Source organism: Heptranchias perlo, chromosome 2, assembly GCF_035084215.1.
Source record: "Heptranchias perlo isolate sHepPer1 chromosome 2, sHepPer1.hap1, whole genome shotgun sequence".
Classification (NCBI taxonomy): Eukaryota; Metazoa; Chordata; class Chondrichthyes; order Hexanchiformes; family Hexanchidae; genus Heptranchias; species Heptranchias perlo.
The window spans coordinates 31,234,157-31,260,408 of NC_090326.1; the positions used below are offsets into that span (position 1 = coordinate 31,234,157).

At 41.2% G+C, this 26,252-nt stretch overlaps 1 protein-coding gene across 2 annotated transcripts in view; it reads right to left on the reverse strand.

Moving 5' to 3' along the window:
- Window positions 1-692: 692 nt before the first annotated feature.
- Window positions 693-26,252, reverse strand: part of LOC137336588 (N-acetyllactosaminide beta-1,6-N-acetylglucosaminyl-transferase-like) — a 48,188-nt gene continuing 22,628 nt past the window's right edge. Inside the window, exons 3-4 of one of the 2 annotated variants that reach the window (XR_010966594.1) lie at window positions 24,692-25,580; window positions 693-880 (exon numbers count right to left, since the gene is read on the reverse strand). Coding sequence is in view for 1 of the 2 variants with exons in the window: in XM_068001672.1 (XP_067857773.1) it covers window positions 25,342-25,580 (239 nt within the window). In the remaining variant the exon portion in view is untranslated. Of the gene's footprint in view, window positions 881-17,336; window positions 25,581-26,252 lie in introns of those variants that run through there. The other variant, XM_068001672.1, reaches the window with a different exon arrangement.

Here is a 26,252-nt window from a genome sequence, read left to right on the forward strand (position 1 = left end):
TTCTGAACATATATGATAGAATTTTACAGCACAGAAGAAAGCCATTTGGCCTACTTTGCTTGTGCCAGCTCTCTGAACGAGCAGTCTACTTAGACCCATTCTCTTACCTTCTCCCCGTATCCTTTTACATTTTTCTTTTTCAAAAATTTAGCCACTTCCCTTTCAAAAGCTATTATGGATTCTGCTTCCACTATTGTTTTCGGTAGTGCATTCCATGTTCTAACAGCCCGCTGTGTAAGAGCATTTCTCCTAACCTCTCCTTCCATCTTTTGGTGATGATCTTAAATTTATGCTCTCACCAACCATGGAAATAGTTTTTCCCTGTTTACCTCATGACAATCCCAAATAATTTTGAAAACTTCTAATAGTTCTCTTGTTAACCTTCTCTGTTATATAGAAAATAGTACCAGTTTCTCTAGTCATCATAACTAAAGCCTCTCATCCTTGGTAGCACCTTAATGAATCTCTTCTGAATGCTGTCCATGGCCTTGACACCCTTCCTAATGTAAGGTGCCCAAAACTGGACACAATATTCTAATTGCAGTCTAACCAATGGTTTGTGTAGGTTTAACATTATCTTTGTGCTTTGAAATTCTATGCCTGTATTTATAAAACCTAGGATTACATACATTTTTTTCACAACTTGTCCTCCCAGAGCCATACTGGCCAGAGTATTATAGAAGCATAGACCACACCATCTCTACCCCAAGCAGGCCACATACCAGTGCTTAAGAGATGCAACACACCAAGTGACAGGAAGCAGATGTAGGCAACAAAGATCACTTCCACAGGAAGATGGCACCATTGGGGTAAGACCTTCTTATTCTTGGCTTCAGGAAAAGAGTCCTTTTGTTTCAAATGGATCGATAGGACACATTACCTACAATAATATTTTGATATAAACAAAACAGGAGTTAGCATTGTTCCTTTAAGTCATTGCGTTGCGTATTTGATATAGTTTGTCCTCACTACATTTATAGAAGTGTTTTATTTTTGGTCAGCCAGGTGACACAAGGAAATTCACCACTTTGTTTAAGAGTCTCCAAATCGAGCTGCTGAGGAATCTACACTTACCTGTAGGGTTTCTGATTGCTCGATAAGGAGTGCGCATTCCCTCCCTGTATGGGAGACATTGCACTTACCCACATACAGAAAACCTCGGCACAGGTTGGTGAGTCAAGGTAAGTATGCATAGCGGTACTGCTGGACTTTAATCACCTAAAACTGCAACTTGCTAGAGTTGCATCTCACTGCATGTCCACCTAGGAGCACCTACCCATTGGACCATTGGTTTGCTGCATTGTCTGCAGCCAAGTGGGAAGAATCCCAGCTCCCAGTGACGGACTTACCCCACCAGGTTGCATCGCTGAGCTTGACTGGCTGGCCAATCATTAACAATAACCTGCAGCACTGTGGACCTGCTTGATTCAGATACCGGAATACCAAATCTACCACAAAGGTTCATTTGGTTCTGAGCTTCTATCACTGGACTTGTCATCTTGGAGTCAACTGTACCCCACTTAATAGAAACATTATTGCTCGCAACTTCACTTATACAAAATGAGAAGTTTTAAAATAGTTTGCCTTTAATTATATTGGTTGGATTGCATATTGATTTAGGCTATTTGGGAAGATGTTGTCAATAACAGGGTATAGATTTTCTTTGGGAATGATTCCCTGTTATATTTATTTCCTCTGGTTTTAGGAAAAATGTCCCTAAATAAGGGTTTCCCAATTTCTTGTGCAAGGTAGTTATCTTCACGAAGGCTGTTGAAGTTCTTCATCCTGCATTGCCGAGGCATGTGACTATTCGTCGTTCAGCCTGATGCCACATCATCTGACCAAATTATGTTGGAAACCTCCCAACATTGAATATAAGATTACCAAGAAGATCTCAAGTGACAAGAAACGGTGTTGCTGTTTTCTACAAAACCTCTTTAACAACAATTTCCATAAATAAGCCATGGTTTTTGTGAAGCAAAACCTACACTATTACTCTCTGTTGTGTGTGGATTAGCATGGACCAGGTCTAACAATCAATTGCAATCTCGACAAATTGCTTACTGAAGGCTATGTAGGATGCCCTCCACATTTTCCTATTGGTTCCAATGGTGAGAAATTCCATAAGAACATAAGAAATAGGAGCAGGAGTAGGCCATATGGCCCTTCGAGCCTGCTCCTAGAGTTTGGGCACATAACCATTTCTTTGGATAAACCAACTGGACTTTCTAATTAACATAAGAACATAAGAAATAGGAGCAGGAGTAGACCATACAGCCCCTCGAGCCTGCTCCACCATTCAATAAGATCATGGCTGATCTTCCACCTCAACTCCTCTTTCCCGCCCTATCCCCATATCCCTTGATTCCCTTAGTGTCCAAAAATCTATCGATCTCAATCTTGAATATACTCAATGACTCAGCAACCACAACCCTCTGGGGTAAAGAATTCCAAAGATTCACAACTCTCTGAGTGAAGAAATTTTTCCTCATCCCGGTCCTAAATGGCTGCCCACTTATCTTGAGACTATGACCTCTAGTTCTAGACTCTCCGGCCAGGGGAAACAGCCTCTCAGCATCTACCCTGTCAAGCCCTCTCAGAATTTTATATTTCATTGAGATCACCTCTCATTCTTCTAAACTCCAGAGAATATAGGCCCACTCTACTCAATCTCTCCTCACAGAACAACCCTCTCATCCCAGGAATCAATCTAGTGAACCTCCATTGCACCCCCTCTAAGGCAACTATATCCTTCCCTAGGTAAGGAGACCTGTGCATAATTTTTCAGGATGAGATGTTCCATATAGAATGTATGAGTCACACATTCTCATGGAGCCCACAACTAAAACCTAGCAGCCAGATCTGGATCATTTCTCCAACCAAGCAAACAAAATGTTAACAATCTTTGCAGATTAGCAAATGGCGGCAGGCTGGTTGGGATTGCATTTCGCGATTTTTCATTTATAACCCTCCCCACTCCCGACCCTCTCCCATCCATTGTTGGGGGGGTGTTAAAATTCTCCCCATTAACTCTTTCTTTCTCCACAGCTGCAGCCTGACCTGCTGAGTGTTTTCCAGCATTTTCTGTTTTTATTTTACATTTAAAAAGTACATGGGCTCAGGAAGAAGAAGCCATGTTTAATTAACCTACTGGTTTTTTTTGATGATCTCAGTCATACATTGGACAAGGGGCATGCAGCTGATATTACATGTGGCCCCCACCACTTAAACTGGCCAAAAAGCATTAATCATTTTCAATTATAATTATAGTCAAAAACTTCTAACTGTGTCAGGCTACAGCTTGCACTACTCAGCACTGACTGCAATAATAAAGTAAATAGCCCCTTGTTAAGGCCCAAAGTCCAAAGCAGCCATCAGTACTCAACTCTTCCAATCAGATATTTCCTCTCACCCTTACACATTACCACTGTTTCAAGCCGCCCCACCCACAACTCACAGGCACACACACTAGCAGCTATTCAACCATGATAGGCACATCACCCAGGCACACGTCCCGCTTTCTTGCAGGAGAAGGTGGTGCATATCAAGAGGCAGCAAGTGGCAGTGGCGTTTAGCCCGTCAAGCCTGTTCCGCTATCCGATGAGATCACGGTGAACCTGTGACCTAACTCCATATACCCGTCTTAGCCCCATATCCCTTAATACCCTTGGTTCACAGAAATCTATCAATCTCAGATTTAACATTCACAAGTGAGCTAGCATCAACTGCCGTTTGCAGAAAAGCGTTCCAAACTTCTCCCACCCTTTGTGTGTAGAAGCATTTCCTAAATTCACTCCTGCACGTACTGGCTCTAAATGTTAGGCTATGTCCCCGCGTTCTAGTATTCAAGTCTAGGAGACCTCCAAAAACAGTTACAAATGTCTCGCCAGCCAGAAGCAATAATCCAGCCACTAACCTGTAAATTCTGCATGGTCCCTTTAAATAGCACTGGTGGGGGCTCCTCCAGGCACTCTAATACATGTTCAGATGGTCGGGGTTAAGACTGTGCGTTGAGTTGAGCATTAAGTCCCAAAATGGTGTCTATCATTTTAAATCATCGTTGCACACCGATTGAAGCTATTTTCTCCATACTTTACATGATTCCCGAGCTCATTATCTGCGCCTGCGCTAACTCTTATACCAGGATGGCGTCTGGCACACGTCATGCAGGAAACGGGCGCTACATGGCCCAATTTAGCGCCCACTCTTCCAGAAAACTGTCCTAAATACACTCTAGAAATTTGCTGCCTTTATAATTTGTGCTGTTCTGCGTCTCCTAGTCTATGTGAAAATGAAAACCTCCCATTATTACTGCTTTGCTTTTGCTACATACCTCTCTGATCACTGTATTTATACAACCTGCTACTACATCACTAGTCAGAAAGTCTGTAGATAACTCCCACCAGAGTCTTGCATCCTTTTCTATTTCTTAATTCTACCCAAAGTGTTTCCACTGCCTACTCATCCTTACTAAAATCCCTTCTTTATACTGTTGTAATTGTGTCTTTTATCAATATTGCTACTTCCCCATCTTTCCCAATTTCCCTGTCCTTTCTAAAGACCTTATAGCCTGGAATATTTAGCTCACAGTCATGCCCAGCTTGTAGCCAGGCTTCTGTAATGGCTTTTACGTCATGCTCTTTAAGCTGAATTTGTGCTTCTAATCGCTTGTTTTATTCCTTATGCTATGTGCATTTGTGAACTGCGCTCTTAATTGGGTAACAGTCCCTACTCTGCCCATATGCCCTGAATGTGTTTTTCTCTCACTTTCTGACTTGCTTTCCTGGCCGGCCTCCCATCTGCCACCCTCCATAATCTTGAACTCATCCAAAACTCTGCTGCCCATGTCCTAACTCCCGTTCACCCATCACCCTCGTGTTTACAGGCTGGGAACACTTCGATTTTAAAATTCTTATCCTTGTTTTCAAATTCCTCTATGGCCTCGCCCCTTCCTATCTCTGTAACCTCCTCCAGCCCTACGAGATCTCTGCCTTCCTCCAATTCTAGCCTCTTGCACATCCCCGATTTTAAACACTCCACCATTGGCGACTGTGCCTTCAGCTGTCTAGGCCCTAAGCTCTGGAATTCCCACCTTAAACCTCTCCACTTCTTTCTCTCCCCCTTTAAGATGCTACCTCTTTTGGTCACCTGTCCTAATATCTCCTTTTTTGGCTCGGCATCAAATTTTGTTTGATAACGCTCCTGTGAAAGGCCTTGGGATGTGTTACTACATTAAAGGTGCTATATAAATAAAAGTTGTTGTTATCACACTTTGTATTACTTTTCTCCTCACAGGTAGCAAGTACATTGTACCTGTTGGACAGGACCAGATTCTGTGGTTCCTCCTTCGCTACCTCTACTAGATTCCCCTTACTCTGCTGACTGTCAGTCACACACTCCTCTTCCTGTACCTCTACGTGGTGTGACTGTGCTCTGGAGTAAACTATCCAGACATTCCACCCCCTCCCAATGTGTCAGAGTGTCTCTAACTCGCACTGCAGCTCAACAACTCTGAGCTGGAGTGAATCAAGGCAGAGACATTTCCCACGGATGTGGTCAACCGGGACAGTCTTACTGTTCAAAAATTCCCACTTTCTGCAGTCCCAACACACTGCCGATACTGCCATTGTATATTCTATATTTATTTATTTATTGTTTCATCGCTGCTATACTATGACTGCCACCATCTAGCTGTACAACTGTACTTGACTTATCATTTATTTTTCAGCTTTCTGACCACACCTACCCAAGGAATATTCTTAAAAAAATCCAAAATCATTACGTACTTCTACAAAGGAATAGCTGAATCTTGATAAATGATTTCTTTTATACATTGCTGTCGACATTTTAGCATTAAATCTATTTAATTGATATTTCAGATGGAGGAGATAAATCGCCCACCGCGTATAATGGGCAAATCACGTGAGCATCAACGCGCCCGCTATAAGTGGTGGGGACCATACTTGGAGCTTCACATGGCTGTAGATAATGTTCCACATAAGTCACCAACAGCTAAGGTAAAGAGTCATAGAACAAAGGCTGAAGTCTGGTGCTGGTCAATAATGCTATGGGATTATTTATGTCCACATGAGAGGGCAGATGGGGCCTTGCACTGAAATGTCAGCCTAGATATATGTATATAAATGGCTTGGAAGAGGGTGTCATAGGAAAATTCTTATAGCCTGCAGATGATACCAAAATTGGAAGAAGGACAAATAATGAGAATCAATCAAACTAGGTATTTTGTTAGGTAAATAGCAGATGCAGGTCAATGTAGATAAGTATAAAATAATTGGTAATGGAGCAAAGAACCAGAAGAGGGAGAATGTTTTAAATGGGACAGTCGTAAGTGTTTTGATCAGGAAAGAGGCCTAGAGGTTGTGTGGTGCTTAGCTAAATAAAAAGGCAAATCGGATACTGTGTGGCATTAACAGGATATAATACAAGCCAAAAGAGGTTATATTGTTGCTGTATAAAGCGTTAATCATACTCCATCTGGAGTACTGCTCATCCAGTAACTGAGTTTGGCTGCAAAGCCTTCCATGGTCAGTTAGCCTGTCAACACTCACCAATAGGCTCACACATCAAATATATCCGCATGGTTGAGGTAGTACAGAGGTGTGGAACTGTGCCCGGGACAAGCCAGCGTCTCTAGGAGAGCAGAAAATTGACACGGGAAAAAAAAATCCCCAACAAAAAACAAAACACACCCACCCAACATCATGGCTTTTTTGAAAGCATTTCCCAACATGAATGCTTTCAGCAAACTTGGCTGATATATCAGCGACTGTACCAGTCATGTGTCAACGTGATTTTCAGTTTAGTGATAAATTACCTTATCCAGGCGATTGTAGACTGGAGTTATGCAAAATGATTCTTTTGACCTTGGCTGTTAGTTCCACTGGCTGCACAGAAGGAAAAATAGACATGGAATGTGCCCAGCTAAAGGAAACTATGATTCAAGGAAGCAGAATCTGACCTGTTTCTTAGGACGTTTGTAGAAGACAAGAGTTCACCTTTGATAAGCAAGTGCCTACACCTTCCCACTTAGATAAAAGTTCCTGGCATGATTAGTAATATTTAGAGTTGCTGCCCCATTTTTGAGTGGCGTGTCCAGAAAGTTCTAAAACGAAAGCTGGATGCCAAAAATCTGATAAAAAAAAGATTCATTCTTTCCTTTTATTAAGTTTCTTACAATGTAGATGCATTTGTTTTTGAAGTTGTTACGGTTTTAATTAATTTGCATCGTAAGCAAAGAAACATCAGAACTCCACACCATGTTCCCCCCTTTGCCCCATTTCTATTCTACCTGCTGCCTAGTTTTGGGTTTGACAAAGATGGCAACCCTAGTCAAAAAGAGATATGCAGAGGCTGCAGAAAGCTTTTTAATGACATTAAGTAGGACAAAACTGTCCACAGTTCTAGTCTAATATGTAATGAGCAAGGGATGCTGGTGCCTGCTAAATCTAAGGTACCACAGATATATGCAGAAAGAGGAAACTCCAGTGAACATGTGACTCTAGTAACAATATATATGTAAAACATGCTTTTTACAATATACATATTTTATAATGTACAGCAATTGAGTATAACACTGATTAGACTATCCATGTATTTAGCCTAGTCCCCTATATTGTTTGTAGGCATAGTTATCTCAGTTTTTGGATTAATTTGAATCAAGGATAGACTAGATCAGTCGCACATTCATTGAAGATGCTTTTATAACTATACAGAAGAGCCCACATTAGACAATATCTGCAGGAAAAGACAAAGCAAATCCAACATTATGCAGTTAAGTTCTCTACAGTATTGAGGTATCAAACCATTGACCCTAAAGGACTTGTCAACCAAACATAGAAGCCTATTGGTCACTAAGACAAAGAACTTGGTTGTTCATTAATTAGCAGTAGTAGCTCTTCTTTAAGTCTTTAGTTTATATTCAGTTAAGTTTAGTTAATTATATAATAAATCGAGGCATGGCAGGGCACCTCACTTCCGTGGAATGCACATCCTGTGCCGTGTGGGAACTCCAGGACAGAGTTTGAGCAACAGCTGGCGTCACTGCAGTGTATCGGCGAGGCTGACAGTCACGTGGATAGCATGATTCAGGAGGTGGTCACCCCACAGCTTAAGAAAGTGCAGGCAGAGAGGATCTGGGTGACCGCCAGACAGACAAGGAGGACCAGGCAGGTAGTGCAGGAGTCCCCTGAGGGCATCTCACTCTCTAACCGGTATCAGTTCTGAATACTGGTGGGGGAGAGGGTTCCCCTGGGGAGTGCAGCCAGAACCAAGACCATAGCACCATGGGTGGCTCAGCTGTACGGGGGGGGGGGGGGGGGGGGAAGGAGAAAGGTCAGGAGAGCGTTAGTGATAGGGGCTTCTATAGTTAGGGGAGCAGACAGGCGTTTCTGCGGCTGCAGACGTGATTCCAGGATGGTATGTTGTCTCCTTGGTGCCAGGGTCAAGGATGTCACTGAGCAGCTGCAGAACATTCTTGAGGGGGATGGTGAACAGCCAGAGGTCGTGGTCCATATCGGTACCAACGACATAGGTAGAAAAAGGGATGAGGTCCTGCAGGCAGATTTTAAGGAGTTAGGAAAGAGATTAAGAAGCAGGGCCTCAAAGGTGGTAATCTCTGGATTACTCCCGGTGCCACGCGCTAGTGAGTATAGAAATAGGAGGATAGAGAAGATGAATGGAGAGATGGTGCAGGAGGGAGGGCTTTAGATTCCTGGGGTATTGGGACTGGTTCTGGGAGAGGTGGGACATGTACAAGCCAGATGGGTTGCACCTCAACAGGGCCAGGACCAATATCCTTTCAGGGAGGTTTGCTAGTGCTGTTGCGGAGGGTTTAAACTAGCTTGGCAGGGGGATGGGAACCTGACCTTAGATTCATAAGGGAGAGAAGCAGAGCTGGAAATGGAAGGCAGAAAATTAGTAAGGGAGTTTGGAAGGCAGAGGAAACAAAGGTTAGAAAATAGACAACAAAGGATTTTGGCTTAATGGTATATACCTCAATGCAAGGAGTATAGTGAATAAGGCAGATGAGCTATGGGCACAGATAGACACGTGGAAGTTCAATATCTTAGCTATTACTAAAATATTGCTTAAAGAAAGGGCAGGAATGGCAGCTCAACGTTCCTGGTTTACAGGGTTTTCAGACAAGATAGAGAGGGGGATAAAAAAGGAGGGGGGGGTAGCAATATTGGTTAAAAAAACAATTACAGCTGTGAGGGGGAATGATATGTTAGAAGGATCATCAAATGAAGCCTTATGGATTGAGCTAAGGAAAAAAAAAGGGCAGTCACACTACTGGGAGTGTACTATAGAACCCCAGACAGTCAGAGGGAGATAGAAGAGCAAATACGTAGGCAAATTTCTGAGAAGTACACAAACAATAGGGCAGTAATAGTAGGGGATTTCAACTACCCTAATATTAACTGGGATACAATCAGTGCAAAAGGTATAGAGGGTGCAGAATTCTTAAATTGCATTCAGGAGAACTTTTTTAGCCAGTACGTAGCAAGCCCAACAAGAGGAGGGGGGGGGGGCAGTTCTGGATTTAGTTTTAGGGAATGAAGCTGGGCAGGTGGAAGGAGTATCAGTGGGAGAGCATTTTGGTGGCAGTGAACATAATTCAGTTCGATTTAGCGTAGTTATGGAAAAGGACAAAGATAGACCAGGAGTAAAAGTTCTAAATTGGGGAAAGGCCAATTTTACTAAGCTGAGGAGTGATTTAGCAAAAGTGGACTGGAAACAGCTATTTGAAGGTAAATCAACGTCAGAGCAGTGGGAGGCATTCATGGGGACGATTCAAGGGTTCAGAGTAAACATGTTCCCGCAAAGAAAAAGGGTGGGACTGCCAAATCTGGAGCCCCCTGGATGACGAGCAGCATACAGGGTAAGATAAGGCAAAAAAGGGAAGCTTATGTCAGACTCCGAGTGCTCAATACTGCAGAAATCCTAGAGGAGTATAAAAAGTGCAGGGGTGAAATTAAAAAGGAAATTAGGAAAGCAAAGATAGGGCATGAAAAAATACTGGCAAGTAAAATTAAGGAAAACTCAAAAATGTTTTATAAATATATTAAGAGCAAGAGGATAACCAAGGAAAGAGTAGGGCCTATTAGAGACCAAAAAGGTAACCTATGTGTGGAGGCAGAAGATGTGGGTATGGTTTTTAATGAATACTTTGCGTCTGTCTTCACAAAAGAGGGGGACGATGCAGACATTGTAGTTAAGGAGGAGGAGGAGGAGTGTGGTATATTGGATGGGATAAACATAGTGAGTGAGGAAGTACTAAGGGGTTTAGCATCTTTGAAAGTAGATAAATCGCCAGGCCCGGATGAAATGTATCCCAGGCTGTTAAGAGAAGCAAGGGAGGAAATAGCGGAGGCTCTGACCATCAATTTCCAATCTTCCTTGGCTACAGGCATAGTGCTAGAGGATTGGAGGACAGCTAACGTTGTACTGTTGTTTAAGAAGGGAGAAAGGGATAGACCGAGTAATTACAGGCCAGTCAGCCTAACCTCGGTGGTGGGCAAATTATTGGAAAAAATTCTGAGGGACAGTATTAATCGTCATTTAGAAATGCACAGATTAATCAAGGAGAGTCAGCATGGATTTGTTAAGGGAAGGTCGTGTCTGACTAACTTGATTGAATTTTTTGAGGAGGTAACAAGGAGGGTCAATGAGGGTAGCGCGTTTGATGTAGTCTACATGGATTTTAGCAAATCTTTTGACAAGGTCCCACATGGCAGACTGGTCAAAAAAGTAAAAACCCATGGGATCCAAGGGAAAGTGGCAAGTTGGATTAAATTGGCTCAGTGTCAGGAAGCAAAGGGTAATGGCCAACAAGTGTTTTGTGACTGGAAGGCTGGGGTTCCAAAGGACTTGGTACTACGTCCCTTGCTTTTTGTGGTATATATCAATGATTTAGACTTAAATGTAGGGGGCATGATTACGAAGTTTGCAGTCGGTATAAAAATTGGCCTTGTGGTTGATAGTGATGAGGAAAGCTGTAAACTGCAGGAAGATATCAATGGACTGGTCAAATGTGTAGAAAAGTGGCAAATGGAATTCAATCTAGAGAACTGTGAGGTAATGCATTTGGGGAGGGAGTACACAATACATGGGAGGATACTGAGAGGTGTCTGAAAGGGACCTTGGAGTGCATGTCCTCAGATCCCTGAAGGTAGCAGGACTGGTAGATAAAGTGGTTAAAAAGGCATACGGGAGACTTTCCTTTATTAGCCGAGGGATAGAATATAAGAGCTGGGAGGTTATGCTAGAACTGTATAAAACACTGGTTAGGCCACAGCTTGAGTATACAGTTCTGGTCATCACATTACAGGAAAGGTGTGATTGCACTAGAGAGGATACAGAGGAGATTTACGAGGATGTTGCCAGGGCTGGAGAATTTCAGCTATAAGATTGGATAGGCTGGGGTTGTTTTCTTTGGAACAAAGGAGGCGGAGGGGAGATTTATTTGAGGTGTATGAAATTATGACGGGACTAGATAGTGTGCATAGGGAGGACCCAGTTCCCTTAGCAGAGGGGTCAGTGACCAGGGGGCATAGATTTAAAATAATTGGTGGAAGGGTTAGAGGGGAGCTGAGGAGAAATTTTTTCACCCAGAGGGTGGTGGGGGTCTGGAACTCACTGCCTGAAAGGGTGGTAGAGGCAGAAACCCACAATTCATTTAAAAAGTACTTGGATGTGGACTTGAGGTGCCGTAACCTGGAGGGATACAGACCAAGGATTAAGCTGCATAGCTCTTTTTCAGGTGGCACGGACATGATGGGCCGAATGGCCTCCTTCTATACCGTAACTTTCTATGATTCTATTCTTTGATTCTAATAACCACACATATTGTGCCAATTTTTAAGTAATTGCAGATGTACAGAAGTTGCAGAGATAGTTACACAGCTAAAATTTACATATATGTTTGTGTGGTTTGGGAACAGACTGCCTGAAGTGATGCTTTAATCCTGTACTCCACAGGCTTAAACTGGTTTTCGGCAGAGAGAACTAAACAGCATCAACGTGGTGGTTAAACTGCTCCCTAATCAAGGAGAGCACAGGTCGATTTTCATCTTCTTTGATTTGTGATTCTGATGAGGTGGAAGAAGCTGGAAAATCCAGCGGAAATGAGTTCCGCTGGTTTTGGGTACTCCTGAATAATGAAACAGACAGGAGCCTTATTTGCATTTGTAAAAGGAGATGGAGAAGGGAGTTTCTGGCCTGCAGGATCCTGATGCCAAATTCCCAGCATACCCATGGAAACCTGGCAGGAAGGAAGTCTTGGGTAGACCTGCAGGTGGGAGATATATTAAAATGCCTGTATATTGTACAGGTTAAGTGTTCCAGGCCTTTAAAAGACTCTTCTTACATTTGTTTTCTTCCAGCTGGCATTTAGGCTTTCAAGAGCCCTTTGTGCCAGTTGTGATTATTTATTTATTTCTGGGAGACCGCCCCTGTTCTTCTTCACAATTGTGCCATCTTTTATATCCACCTGAAAGGGCAGACTGGGCCTTGGTTTAATGTCTCACCTGAAAGACAGTACCATCCAACAGTACAGCACTCTCTCAGCTTAAGTCCCTGGAGTGGGACTTGAACCCACAACCTTCTGACTCAGTCAAGTGTGCTACCACTGAGCCACAGCTAACACCAAGAAAAACCCAAGTGGCATGATAATGAGATGTCAATGGCTGATCATTATGTTGGAAGGTTTTTCAGAATCTCTCCAAACACCATCCATGTCATGCATTACATGGTATTGCATGAAAGGAGGCATATCAGAGTGATCAGAAGCCAGCATTGCCTGTTTGGCCACACCTGGCAAGATACCATCAACCATTTCTGCAGGCCCTGGCAAACCTACCTGGGAATCACCAATGGGAACCTGCCTTCTTAGGGTCTAGGTCAGCAGAGAATCAGTTACTGAGCTGTGCCATCTGCTGCAAGGACACTTGTGGTCACCATGCAGCATAGAATGAGCATGCTGCAGTGCTGACCAATCAGATGATGACATCGAGTGGCACAGAGGACAATCTACCTTGCAAGCATCTCACACAACGCCACCTTGACTTCAGCAGCCATCAAAGAGGCTAGGTTCCTTCATTGCTCCATCAATTGTCTGCAGACTCATGCCTGCACTTAGGGGGGTCCCTTTCCCTTCATCTTGACCTGTCACTTCTTAATCCCCTGCTCCATTGGCCTTGGCAAAGGCTGCAGATGAGATGCCTTTAATGATATGCAGAAGCTTTATGAATTTTTGTCCACTCATTGTGACATGCCCCTTTAATTGCACCATACCCGTGGTGTCATCCTTACACCCATCTGAGTTTGTATCCAGCGTTGTGAATAATTATGCAAGTAAGGTTAGACTGGAAAATTGAATGCTACTTCCACTTGAGATTCAAATGGGCCTTAAAGCAACAGAAACCAGATTAGAACTGGTTTACACCTGAAGATAAAGATTGGTTCCCATATGTCTTAATACTATAGCCAAGTTATTAATTTAAGCAGGAAGCATATGATTGCTATCTGCCGCATTACCATAGAAGCTGCAAGTGCTAACTTTCGCAAACACGGACTGTAATCCTCAAAATTTACTGTTAGTTATATTGATATTAAACTGAATTAATATAAGGTTGTGATGTTTCTTCAAATTGGGTCTAGCTAAAACTGTACTGTTTCAATTTTGAAACAAAGTAATTGTTCAGTTTGTGATGATTATGTCGCCATTCATATTATCCTTGCTTGAACAGTAGTTGTGAAATAAAGTAGTTATTAATAATATTAAACTGTATCCTGTTTAGTCCTTGACATATCCAAGGTGAACTAAAGATTAAATAGTACTCAAGCAGCATTTTTAATTCCAGTTAATTGAGTTGGTTAATGGAGGGGAACTCAAGAGCTAAACTAGAAGTCATAATAAATCCCTTGGCATCAATATAAATCTTGATCCATTTCTGCTAAATACGCATCATACTTTACCTAATGTCAGACAAGGACAATGACGCAGAAGGTATCACAGGTTCCAGTCCAACATCTCCAGGCACCAACACAGCCAGTGTGTCTTGCAATTTCTTTCAGTACAACTTCATATCTGTGGCTCGTCACCAGCCTTATACTTACAAACATACCAGGTTGAGTTTTGAGTGGCAGTTGTTTCAAAGTATTTTTGGGGTACGGTGCTTTTAAAAGAGGGCTGTGTAGATGCTTTGGTGGCATTCCCCCACTCTAGTACATACCCACAGTGTGTGGATTGTGGCAAGACCCTACAAAACCTTACCCATTACCAGATAAACAAATCAGAAAATGGGCCTTAAGTGCTGATTTTCAGCTAAGGAAAATCCTTTTAAAACAAAGCTGCTTCCACCTCCAAAATGGATGGTGGGATTTAGGAGCCAGGGGAAGAAAGGTCAGTAAAAAAGTTGACGGTTAAAATAAATAGCAAAAAAAGCATTTGTGCATGTAAAGAGAAAAATTAAAGTTGACATTAAAAAACGCAGGATAGGTAATAGAGACTAACAAGAAAAGGTAAATGACAGGGTGAACACAGATAGAGTGTTTATATTTCTATGTAAAAGTGTTTTAGATGCTTAGCTCAGTAAATTCAAGGTTAAAATGTTATAGTATGGGTTTTTCTAATGTTGAGTATAACTTTAAGGAAGGACTTGCATTTAGTGTCTGAAAGTACTTCCAATACAATGAATTACTTTGAAGTACCGTCATTGTTATGTGGGCAAATGCAACAGCTATTTTCTGCTCAGCAAGATCCCACAATCAGCAATGGCCAGCTAATCTGTATTTTGGTGGTATTGGATTTAAGAAGAAACATTGGCCAGGCCCCAGGGAAAACTTCCTGCTCTTTGAATAGCATTATGGGATCAAGCCACAATGTTCTAACACAGAGGTGAGTGTGCTATCAAATGAACCAGGCCACCACTTGGGAGAGCTGACCAGGAACACAGGGTTGTGATCCAACATGTTGAATGTCAGATTTCAGGTTAAGGTCCCATGGATGTCAGTAACAAGGAACAAAAGCTCTGACAGATGCTTCCTATGTGACATCAGAGTTTGATCGACTAAAAACAAACGCTTGGCAAAAGTGACTGGTTCATATCCTGTTACCATACCCCAGCAGTACAGAACTCTTCCAACTGGACGGCTTCGATGCGCATTCCAGTCTGGATAGTAGTTCAATGGAGGAATTCCACATCTATGATTATATTAAAGAAAGCTGCAAATGACAAGCTGATTTTACTGCCTCCATTTTAACATTTAAATGTTTTCAAAAATGAAGATGCTTACTTCATGCTCTCTTATTTTATTTGATAGACAGTTCTATAGAAGTAGAGTTCACTGTTGATCTTCAGTTATAAAAGAACATAACTTTCAGCGTTAGGTTTCTGTTGGTTATTTCATTGCTAATTGTTCAAAGTATGGTAAGAGTAAAAAAAGTGTGTATGTACAATTCTAAGAGGAAATCTCAGCATCAATACTTCCCTCAAAAACCAGTATAAAAGATCTCAAACTTTAAAATCATTTTAGCTTCCTCACATTCTGTTACCTTATTGAATTTTTTTGCCTTCCTAATTTTCATAAAAAACACAAGAAATAGGAGCAGGAGTAGGCCACTCGGTCCCTCGAGCCTTCTCCGCCATTCAATAAAATCATGGCTGATCTTCGACCTCAACTCCACTTTCCCACCCGATCCCCAAAACCCTTGATTCCCTTAGAGTCCAAAAATCTATCCATCTCAGCCTTGAATATACTCAACGACTCAGCATCCACAGACCTCTGAGGTAGGGAATTCCAAAGATTCATGACCCTGAGTGAGGAAATTCCTCCTCATCTCAGTCCTAAATGTCCGATCCCTTATCCTGAGACTATGTCCCCTAGTTCTAGACTCTCCAGCCAGGGGAAACATCCTCTCAGCATCTACCCTGTCAAGCCCTCATGGAATCTGATATGTTTCAATGAGATCACCTCATCTCTCCCAAAGGCACTAACTTGCACTGGCGTACGGGCCACAGTCAATTTTGGGCACCCACCCAAGTGGCCATTCTTTATGCATTAGCCTGAATAGTGAATGCTTTGGTTCAGTGGTAGCACTCTCACCTCTGAGTCAGAAGGTTGAGGGTTCAAGCTCCCACTCCAAGCACCTGAACTCATAATCCAGGCTGACACTCCTGGTAAAGTATTGAGAGAGAGTGCTACACTAACTGAGGTGCCGTCTTTCGGATGAGATGTTAAACCGAGGCCCCGTCTGCTCTCTCAGATGGATGTAAAAGATTCCATGGCACTATTCTGAATGGGAGTTCTCCCTGGTGGCACAGCCAACCAACACCTAAAACAGTTTATCTGGTCATTTATTTAATTGCTGTTTGTGACACCTTGCTGGGCGCAAATTGGCTGCCGCGTTTCCTACATTACAACAGTGACTACATTTCAAAAGTACTTCATTGGTTGTAAAGCACTTTGGGACATCATGAGGTCATGAAAGGCGCTATAGAAATGTAAGTCAGTCTTTCTTTATGAATCTATTACCTTTTTTGTAAAAATGTTGCAACTGATTTCCCTCATCAGTGAATGCTGACATGCTAAACATTTATGCACTTTCCAGCAGGGGGCACAAAAGGAACAGGGAGCAGAGACAATGACTGATCTTTCCACCCTCTCTACCCCAGAATGATGAGACCAGTTGTTATGCCCTCCCTTACCTGGGTTCAGTTATCCTACCATAAACTGGTCTGTGTGGGTGCTTACACTAGCAGTGCATATACCCAAAAAATATTTAAATAATGAAGCTAACCTAATTGGTAGAAGTTACTGTGCCAGATAGAATAAATGATTCTTAGCAGAAATCAATGATTAATGTAGAATATTTCTATGACCATTCTGTGTTAAATCACATGGTCAGATATAATAATACATAATTATTAAGCTGGTGAAATAGACAGTGTAACCAATTGTTAACTAATAAGCAGTGCCTGTTCTGTGTTACACTCATCATCTATATAAGCACCCAGTGAGAATATGCAAGCATAGTACATAAGCACCCAGTACTGGTACTAGCGATATGCATATATCGGTAGTATGCAAGCAGGTCATTAGTTATATTGTATAAGCCAATCAATGGACAGCTATTGAAAAGGGGCTAAAACCATCATCCTGAGCTCTGTAAATCCATAACATATTACTGGGGAAGTTTCAAAACGGCAGCCAGACAGTTAAAGGAAGAGACAACTCACGTAACCCACAAAGAATCATTAAAGTACCCTCTGTACTTGGAGTAAATCCACAGTAGAAGGTAAATCAAAAGAAAATTAGCTTTCAATTTTTAAATTTATTTTTAAAACATTTTTAAAACACAGCAATGTGAACAAGTATTTGAAGATTTGTAGAATACAGAATGGAGTCTACGAGTGAGCAAGCCCAATATTACTGTACTGTCAGCGTTTTCCTGATACTCCGTGAAAGTGCACTAATTAAAATATGGAAAATCTTTCAACATTCTATGTAGTACATTAATACAAATAATTCCGTCTGGTTAATTAGCTGTACTGGTTCAACTAGTTTAGTGCAGTAACTTATGCAAATTAGATATACGTATGACAAAGAGGTGGGTCATTGAATAGTGTCTTCCAATTCAAAAAAAACAGAAGGAAAGCTCAGACACACATTTTCTCAATCTACAGAAAGTTTAAAGATACTAATTTTGGAGCATCTAAATAATATTTGACTATTCAGATTCTCAAAAAAAGATGGATTTTAGAGCCTGGATACAGACAACTTTTGATTAAAAAGTTATATAATTTTTCTGATATTGTTATGAATTATAAGACGTAAAGAAAATACTTTAAGAACTAAATGATTCATAAAGTATTTAAATACCACACATGAGAAATATAAATATAATGCATTCTCGCTCTTTACAAAATTAAAAGTTACTTGGCATTTCTAATTGAGGAAGGCATACTTCACTAATCCACATGTCCTTTCACCTTAAAATGGTTCCATAATAGCCTTTAGTTACATCTGTTGACTAAATACACTTTTCTTCTTATTGCAAAACCTTGGGTAAGTGCCACAGTGCATAGTGCAGGGCAGAGATAATTATCTTATCTGTTTTGCATTTCACTATACAATGTGGCAATTTTCTACGAGGCTAGATTTCCAATCAGCGATATTTAAACATCACCATTAAAATAACACTAATTAGAAAATCTAGGCCAGGGTTTCTGATTATCATTGACTGTTTCAGGCTGAACCAGACTGTTCATAACCTCGGCGTTCTAGTCGATTCCTAGCTGTGCTTCCAACCCCATATCCTCTCCATCACAAAAACTGCCAACTTCCACCTCCGTAATAATATTACTTGCCTCCATCTCTATCTCGACCCATCTCCTGCCAAAAAACTTATTCATGCCTTTTCACCTCCAGACTCAACTATTCCAATGTTCTCTTGTCTGGCCTCCTATCCTCCATTCTCTGTAAACTTTGGCTGATCCAAAACTCTGCTGCCTGTATCCTATTCTGCAACAAGCCCTGCTCACCCATCAGCCTTGTCCTTACTGACCTACATTGGCCCCCAGTCCTTCAATGCTCAAATTTATATTTTTCATCCTTATGTTTGAAACACTTCAAAGTCTCACCCCTCCTTATCTCTATAACTCCCTCCAGTCCTATAACTGCTTCCATCCTCCTCGCCATGAGCTCTCTGTTCCTCCAATTCTGGCCTCTTGTACACCCCCCCCCCACCTTTACCCTACCATGTGCAGCTATTCCTTCAGCCGTCTAGGCACTATGTTCTGGAATTCCCTCCCTAGACCCATCTGCCTCTCCACCTCCCCCTCCTCCTTTAAGACCCTTTTTAAAACCCACCTCTTTGACCAAGCTGTTGGTCACCCCTTCCAATATCTCCTCCTTTGTTCATTATACCTCTGTGAAAAACCTTGGGACATATTTCTATGTTAAAGATGCAACATAAGTGCAAGCTGTTGTTAGCGGATGGTAATAATGGGGAGCAGAGGTCAGAGCCTGTTACTGGCCTATTAAAAGGACACACTTGCCATTTATTAATGGTTTATTTGAACACACACACTACTGGTGCTGGGACCAATGTCACAATCCCAGATAGTGTTGATTTAACGCAGCAACTTCATTTGCAACTTTGGGCATTTTATTAATACTCGTAAAATAAATCTACATGGCTATATTAGATACTGTATATGCACCTATACGTGCACACATTTTGTTTTATTTTTCTTGCTCTATTTCTCATGTTCATATTTTATTTCCTGTCTCTTTCATGTGAAATATACATAGATTTCAGTAGATATGGGAGTCTTAAATGATAAATTTTGCCTAACGTCAATCTTGAACAATCAGTTCAAACTTCCTCATGCACTAAGTTCTGCAATCCACTGTTCAATATTAGTTAGATAAGAAATTCCACATATTTAAAACCTGGATTAAGATAAATATAGTGTAGTTTTATTGTATTTGCAACTTTAAAAAAATCTTCGTAAGATTATCATATTATCATATTAAAAACTAGTCAATCTCTCGCAACATTGCACATGGGTAGTCACGACCACATGCAGTCTTCAGGGGAAACGAGGTTAGAGGGCAAGGAAAATTGGACCAGATCACACTGACATATCACAGTCCTCATTTTAAAGTCGACTGTCGTTATTTTTCAATAATACTTTGATTTTAGATTATTTATGGTTAAATGCAAAACATGTGGTACAGTGAAACCTGTAAATTAGGGACTCCTAAGGGACTTGCATCAAGTGTCCTTTTTTTGCAGGATGGTCATTGTATGTACAGTAAACCAGATGAGGGAAATATCCCGAGATTGGCTGTATCTCCTGCAGCGTTCCTTCTTTTTACATCCTCACAGGATCATGCCTAATTCTGGAGCCCTGCCTGCAGGATGTGATTTCAGTTCACTTTCTGACTGTTGGGTTTCCCAGTTCATTGCCATTCCTGGGTCCTTTTCCATTGAGGGAACATGTCATGATCCTGGGATCTGCCACGTTGGCAGCCTTCACAGGGCGAGGTGTTTGCTGTAGGGCCAGAATGCCTGGGAGATCCCAGCCAAATTGAGGGATTAATGTCCTGCAGACCCCTGTCCGGGACCCATGTGATGCAGCTGCTAATGTTTGAAGTGCTGGGCTGGTGTAGAGAGCAGTTAGCAGCTCATCAGCACCTGGCCTACTGGTGGAGTGAGATGTGGTTTTGCCCGGTGCAGTTCCCGGCTTTTGTTGAATGGGGAGTTCTTTACCCAGCATCCATAGCGGCAGAGAAACCACTCTATCCCTGGGATAGAGCCGTGCAAGCATTCAGTCCCAGAGATGGAGCGGTTTCTCTGGGATAGAGCCGTGCAAACATTCAATCCCAGAGATGAAGCGGTTTCTCTGGGATAGAGCCGTGCAAACATTCAATCCCAGAGATGGAGCGGTTTCTCTGGGATAGAGCCGTGCAAACATTCAATCCAGAGATGGAGCGGTTTCTCTGGGATAGAGCCGTGCAAACATTCAATCCCAGAGATGGAGCGGTTTCTCTGGGATAGAGCCGTGCAAACATTCAATCCCAGAGATGGAGCGGTTTCTCTGCCGCTATGGATGCTGGGTAAAGAGCTCCCCATTCCACAAAAGCCCTTTCTTTCACTCGCTGCTGCCTCGTGTGTCCTGTATTTTTAGTAAACGGACTTGGTGCCTCGAAGGCTGTCCGTTGTTCCTAATTTGCAAGTGTCTGTGGGTTCAAGGTGCAGGTAGTATCTATTACAATGCAAGTTATTTGGGACTGTCAAAAAGTGTCCGTTTTTTGGGAGTGCCATTTGTACAGGTTTCACTGTATTTGGGAAGTAGAGTTTGGTTGGCACCTAGGAGCTTTTCTGCAGTACAGGCTAAGGAACTGGGAGATACACTACTGAGATGATATGGCACCACCAATGGTGGGAGGGTATAATTACAGCGTGACAAGTTTACGTAGGCAGTTTCCATTATAAATGTGGACATAGGATAAGTTGACACAGGAAGCGTGCACAGGTGTAACATCATTATAGATGATTGTTATGGTCATTTGAATAGAAGCACACTACTGACACTACAATGTGTGAAAACATTATCATGTTTCCCAATATTTTCACACACAGTAAAATACTGAGCAACTAATCTGCTCAACAAGTAGTCACATTCACAATGTGCAGCCATACAATGCTTTCTCTTTTGTACAATTTGCTACATCGATTGAGGAACATGATGTAGTGGACTTCACCTCTGTGTTCAGGCTGCGCACATGCACAGTGCAGCCGACACCATTGTAGTCATCACTTTGTTTGACTGCAGTCAATTTTCTTCTCTCAGTTATGGGCAAATTGTATGGGTTATACCCTGATATTGATCAATCTGAAGTCATCAGAACCATAAATTTTTGTCAAGTTAAATCAAAAGTGCTGAAAATAGCCTCCAGCCCTCACTGGGGCAATAAGAGGAGTGGAGTAGGGTTTTCGGGTACAAAATTTTAGTGCGAGAAGACCAGATGAATGGCAACTTAACCAAAATGCTTTCATTCCTTATGTCTGCACATCAAAAATGCTTACTATAGTTGCTCACATACTTTCATCTACAAGTTGTTTTATTTTACAATATACTGTAGTACCTTTAGGCTGTAAAAACACTTTCAGCTAGATGTGAACTGGAACAAAACGCTCACAATTCTGTATTTCCATGTCCCTTAGTGTTTGAACACTAATCCCAGAATCAAAAGTTTGGGTAAGATACGAAATATGTGCCAAAAAAGCAATTTCTGAATCTCTTCAGTAGTCACATAAATACTTGTGGAAATGGTGTCAATCCATAAACAGTGCAGTGTGAATTGTGTTCCACTGGCGATTATAGAAAGAATGTGGTTTCTAAGAAACCAATTATTTATGAATGGTAAATATATAAGACACTATTAGCAGTCTATTACATATGTTAACAAGTCTTAAATGTGAAGCAATTACTTTTTAAAGTACATTTAGCAAGGGATTGATGTTTTAGAACCAAGGGTGTAACGGAAGACATATCAGGGTATGTAGACTATACCCACTTCTTATTTTTGGAGGCTAAAGTATGAATAAGGTTTTTAGAGAGTGTTCTGATTAGTCCATATCTTCCACATACATAGACATTGGCCCGGATTTTCCAATCAATGTTAGTTTAATGCCAGTGGTGTCCCTTTTAAAATAAATCAAATTAGTGCTGGCCACAAAATAACGGCAATCAGAAAATATGGGCTACTATGTTTAATCCTTATTCATACCGGGTCTCATTATCATTGTATATATATTATGTACATCCAAAGAGTGTATCAGACCTGGTTCAAAAAGCACAAGATGGAAAAGCAGGTAAGGTCGAGGCAGCCACCCATCTGCTGATCAAGATCATAAAGCTTTGGGACAATTACTGTTATTAAGAGATATTTTATACTATTATATGATCAGTGCTTCATTTTGGTAATGCAAGCAGCTGAACACCTAAATGTATCCATACAACATTCTCTTGTCTGCTATTTTAACAGAGGTATTAACATGTTTAAAATAAATGAGCTAGCGCCTACATTAAAATAGCAGAGGAATATAAAACTAATCATCAGCAACACTAATTTCTAAACTCAAACCAGTATAGTGATACAAGAAACAAGTACATTATTTTGTTAATAGTTTACCACAATGTACATGATTAACTGTTAGTTTTCTCTCCCTCTCAGTGGGGTATATTCTCCCATATGAAGCAATATGCACATCATAAAATATTTAAATAAATATAAATCTCTACTCCAAAATATGGAAAATACAGAAAATATAGTATCAATATGATTTTTTTTTGGGGGGGGGGTGGGACATGTACCCTGCCACCCCCACCCCCACTCCCCCCCCCACAGTGAGCAATCCCTATACATGCTGTATGGTGTGCCCAATTTTACAGCTGCCAATGCACCACTGCTAAAATCTTTTCTTTTGCTTCTATACAAAGATCTTCACATTCACCTCGCCAATCCCCCTACATAATTAGGCTGCACTTATGTTACAACTGCAGCATCAGTGCAAAGTGGTTTTGCTGCACCACGACTGAAAGTTTTAGTGTAAATCAAGTTAGAGGCCAAGTTGACTCTGGAACGAAGCGCAGCGTGACCTTTCCCCTCCAGCACGGTTCACTCTGGAGTCATGTCATGCCCTCACTCTGGATTTACACTACACATTTAGCATCAGTACAAGGCAACACCACTTTACACTGATACTGCAGGTGCAATGTAAATGTAACCTTAGTCACCTTTTCACCAATGAAATCAGATTCAGCTCTCTTTGGACCTGATACAATCCTTATTCCCTTTCTTGAAACTTTTCCAGTGCATGTGTCATATTTAAATTACAGTGGCCAGAATTCTTCAAGTTTTGCTTCACTGATGATTAACAGATTGTGACAATCCCTTTCCTAGATTTGTATTCATTCCATGGATCTAATTTTAGATTCTATAACATTCTAAATGCTTCTGCCATTTAATGCGACATTCCTTTCAACATTAGATCAGCTAGAACACTCAAAACATTCTTTCTGCAGCACCTTACCTAATTATAAACTTTCTAAATTTCAGTTCATCCAAAACTCTGAGGTCCATATCCTATCCTACACCAAGCCCCAATGCCTCCAATATAAAACTTTATACCTTGAGTTTAAATACCTTTGTGGTTATGCTCCTCCCTATCTCTAACCTCCTCCAGCCCTACAACTGCTCCCCCCCAAAGAACTCTGTGCTGCTGACTCTCGCTACTTATGCATCCCTCTCTCCCTTCGCCCTACCATTGGCAGCTGTGCCTTCAGCCATTTAGGCCTTACACTCTGGAAATCCCTCCCTAAATCTCTTCACTTCTCCCTCCTCTTTTATGATCCTCCTTAAAACCCATCTCTTCAACTAAGCTTTCAATCACCACTTGTAATTTCTCCTCCTTTGGCTCAGCATCCATTTTTACTTGGTAATGCTTCTGTGAAGTTCCTTGGGGTGTTTATCTACTTTAAAGGTGCTTTATAAATGCAAGTTGTTATTGTATATATCCCTTAGCCATAAACAGATATTTTTATCAATATACAGTGCCTTTACATTTTTCAAGTATTAACTGTGATTTATCTGCTCAATTACTACTTAGAATACTTTCACTGTAGTCATAAATATTTGAAGCAGCAGAGGCCACAAGACCAGACTCCTTTCTTCTCAGGTGACCTATTAGAACTAACAATTGATAAATACTCTGTTTCCTATTAACAATAAAATTAATACTCCAATTTACATGAATCTTAAACCCCTTCAGCTTTCATTTTAGCCATAAATCTCATGTGATGAACCTTATGACCTGCTTTCTGAAATTTAAATTATACAATATCCAGCTTCTTAACCTCATTCATTGATTGTTACATCCTCAAAAAGTTCCAATAAAATTTGTTAAACATTAGTTTCATAAACCCGTTAACTTGGATGTTCTTAAACTGTTGTTTTAATAATAGACCCTGATGCTTGCCCACCATAGTTACCATGTTAATAATTTCCTAAGTCCTAAGATTATGCACCAGACTCTTTTTAAAAAAAAACTCCAATTATCTCTCATACCACCCTATGTGTAGGAGTCACTAACCTAATTCTCCTTAATGCATTCCATCATGGTTTGGTACCTTCAAGTAGTCCACAGTTTCTTAGTTACTAATTTGTGAATGGCTCCTATTTTAGTCATGAACTTGGATGCACCCTGTTTCTTTGGTTGTCTGCTTGGGAATAGTACCAATTATTCTGTAGTGAAAATAATTTATAGTTCCACCATGTTGGCAGTCTTCCTTTCTCCTTCTCATCCTTGGGAAGGGTTACCAAGTGAAGGAGGCACTGCGTTGGGGGGGGGGGGGGGGGGCGGGGGTGGTAAAAAGAGGAAAAATCCAGGGCTGCTCTTCTAGCAGGTGATTGCACAACAGTATTGGCAGAGACCTCGGGACAGTTAGTCATCCATTCATTCTCTTCATTCATAGTGTCCAGTACCAGAAGTCAAGAATATATTAAAAAAAAGATAATAAAATATAAAACTTTAAATGAGATGCAAACTGAAAGATAGAGGAAAGCAGCTAAATTCTATAAGAAAAAAAGTAAAAGGCAGATAAAAAAACATTTTTCTATCTAACTTCACGGATAGAAAAGCAGTTTCATTTTAGGATAGAAAACAGGATCTGGGATATGAAAATTCTTTCTTTTCCTTGCTTCTTGTACAGTCATGGATCTGCATATCGCATCAAAGGGATGCTACCTGTTGCAGTCATTGTTTTCAATGTCAAAGAAACACGCGCTGTTTTTAATGCGCCATCCTTGCCGAATAGGCACTTCAGACTGAGACAACGTCCTTGGTCTTAACCACCGTTCCATGCACTGTGCCACCAGTGGGTGGCTGTTGACTTCAAATTTGTTTGCAAATAAACTGTCCTTTTGGGCAAGCCATTCCAGGTCTCCCAACCCATACACACAGATGTTGCGAACATAATGACCTGAAAGAAACAAAACAGAAGAAAAAGGCATCTTAATTTATGTACAGTGATAGCGTTCGTTTCTGCGACTACAACATTGCAATCTTACTGCCACAATTCAAAAATTAAACTGCATTTGCCTGCAACCTAGAGGATGAAGCACTTTTAGTCAATAGAAATTAGGAAGGCTGATGTACTGGAGTTTAGCAGGGAAGCAAGGTTTGCCTTTTCTGTAAGGCACAATAACAGTGAGAAGAATGAAGACTTCCTGAAAAGTTCACTCATCCTGCTCACACTGGTTGAACTCACTGCAAAGCACCTTACAATATAAAGTGGTTTACTGTTTTGAATTTGGTTTGACATGTCTAGAGATTATGTGAGAGAGTCTGCGTAAGAGTAAAACTGTGTCAAGGTAACTGGGAGAAAACGTGTCAATGGATAATATTCATGTGTCAGATCAAGCAAGAATGCAAGATATTGCCTATTTTACATTACAAAGTGACTGTGCACAGCCATGATATTTCCATTGGTTACATGGCTTCCACCAGAACTTCTGCTGTTAAAGAAAAATAAAGAAAGACTTGCATTTATACAGAGCCTTTCACAACCACAGGACGTCCCAAAGCGCTTTACAGCCAATGAAGTACTTTTGAAACGTAGTCACTGTTGTAATGTAGGATGCGCGATAGCCAA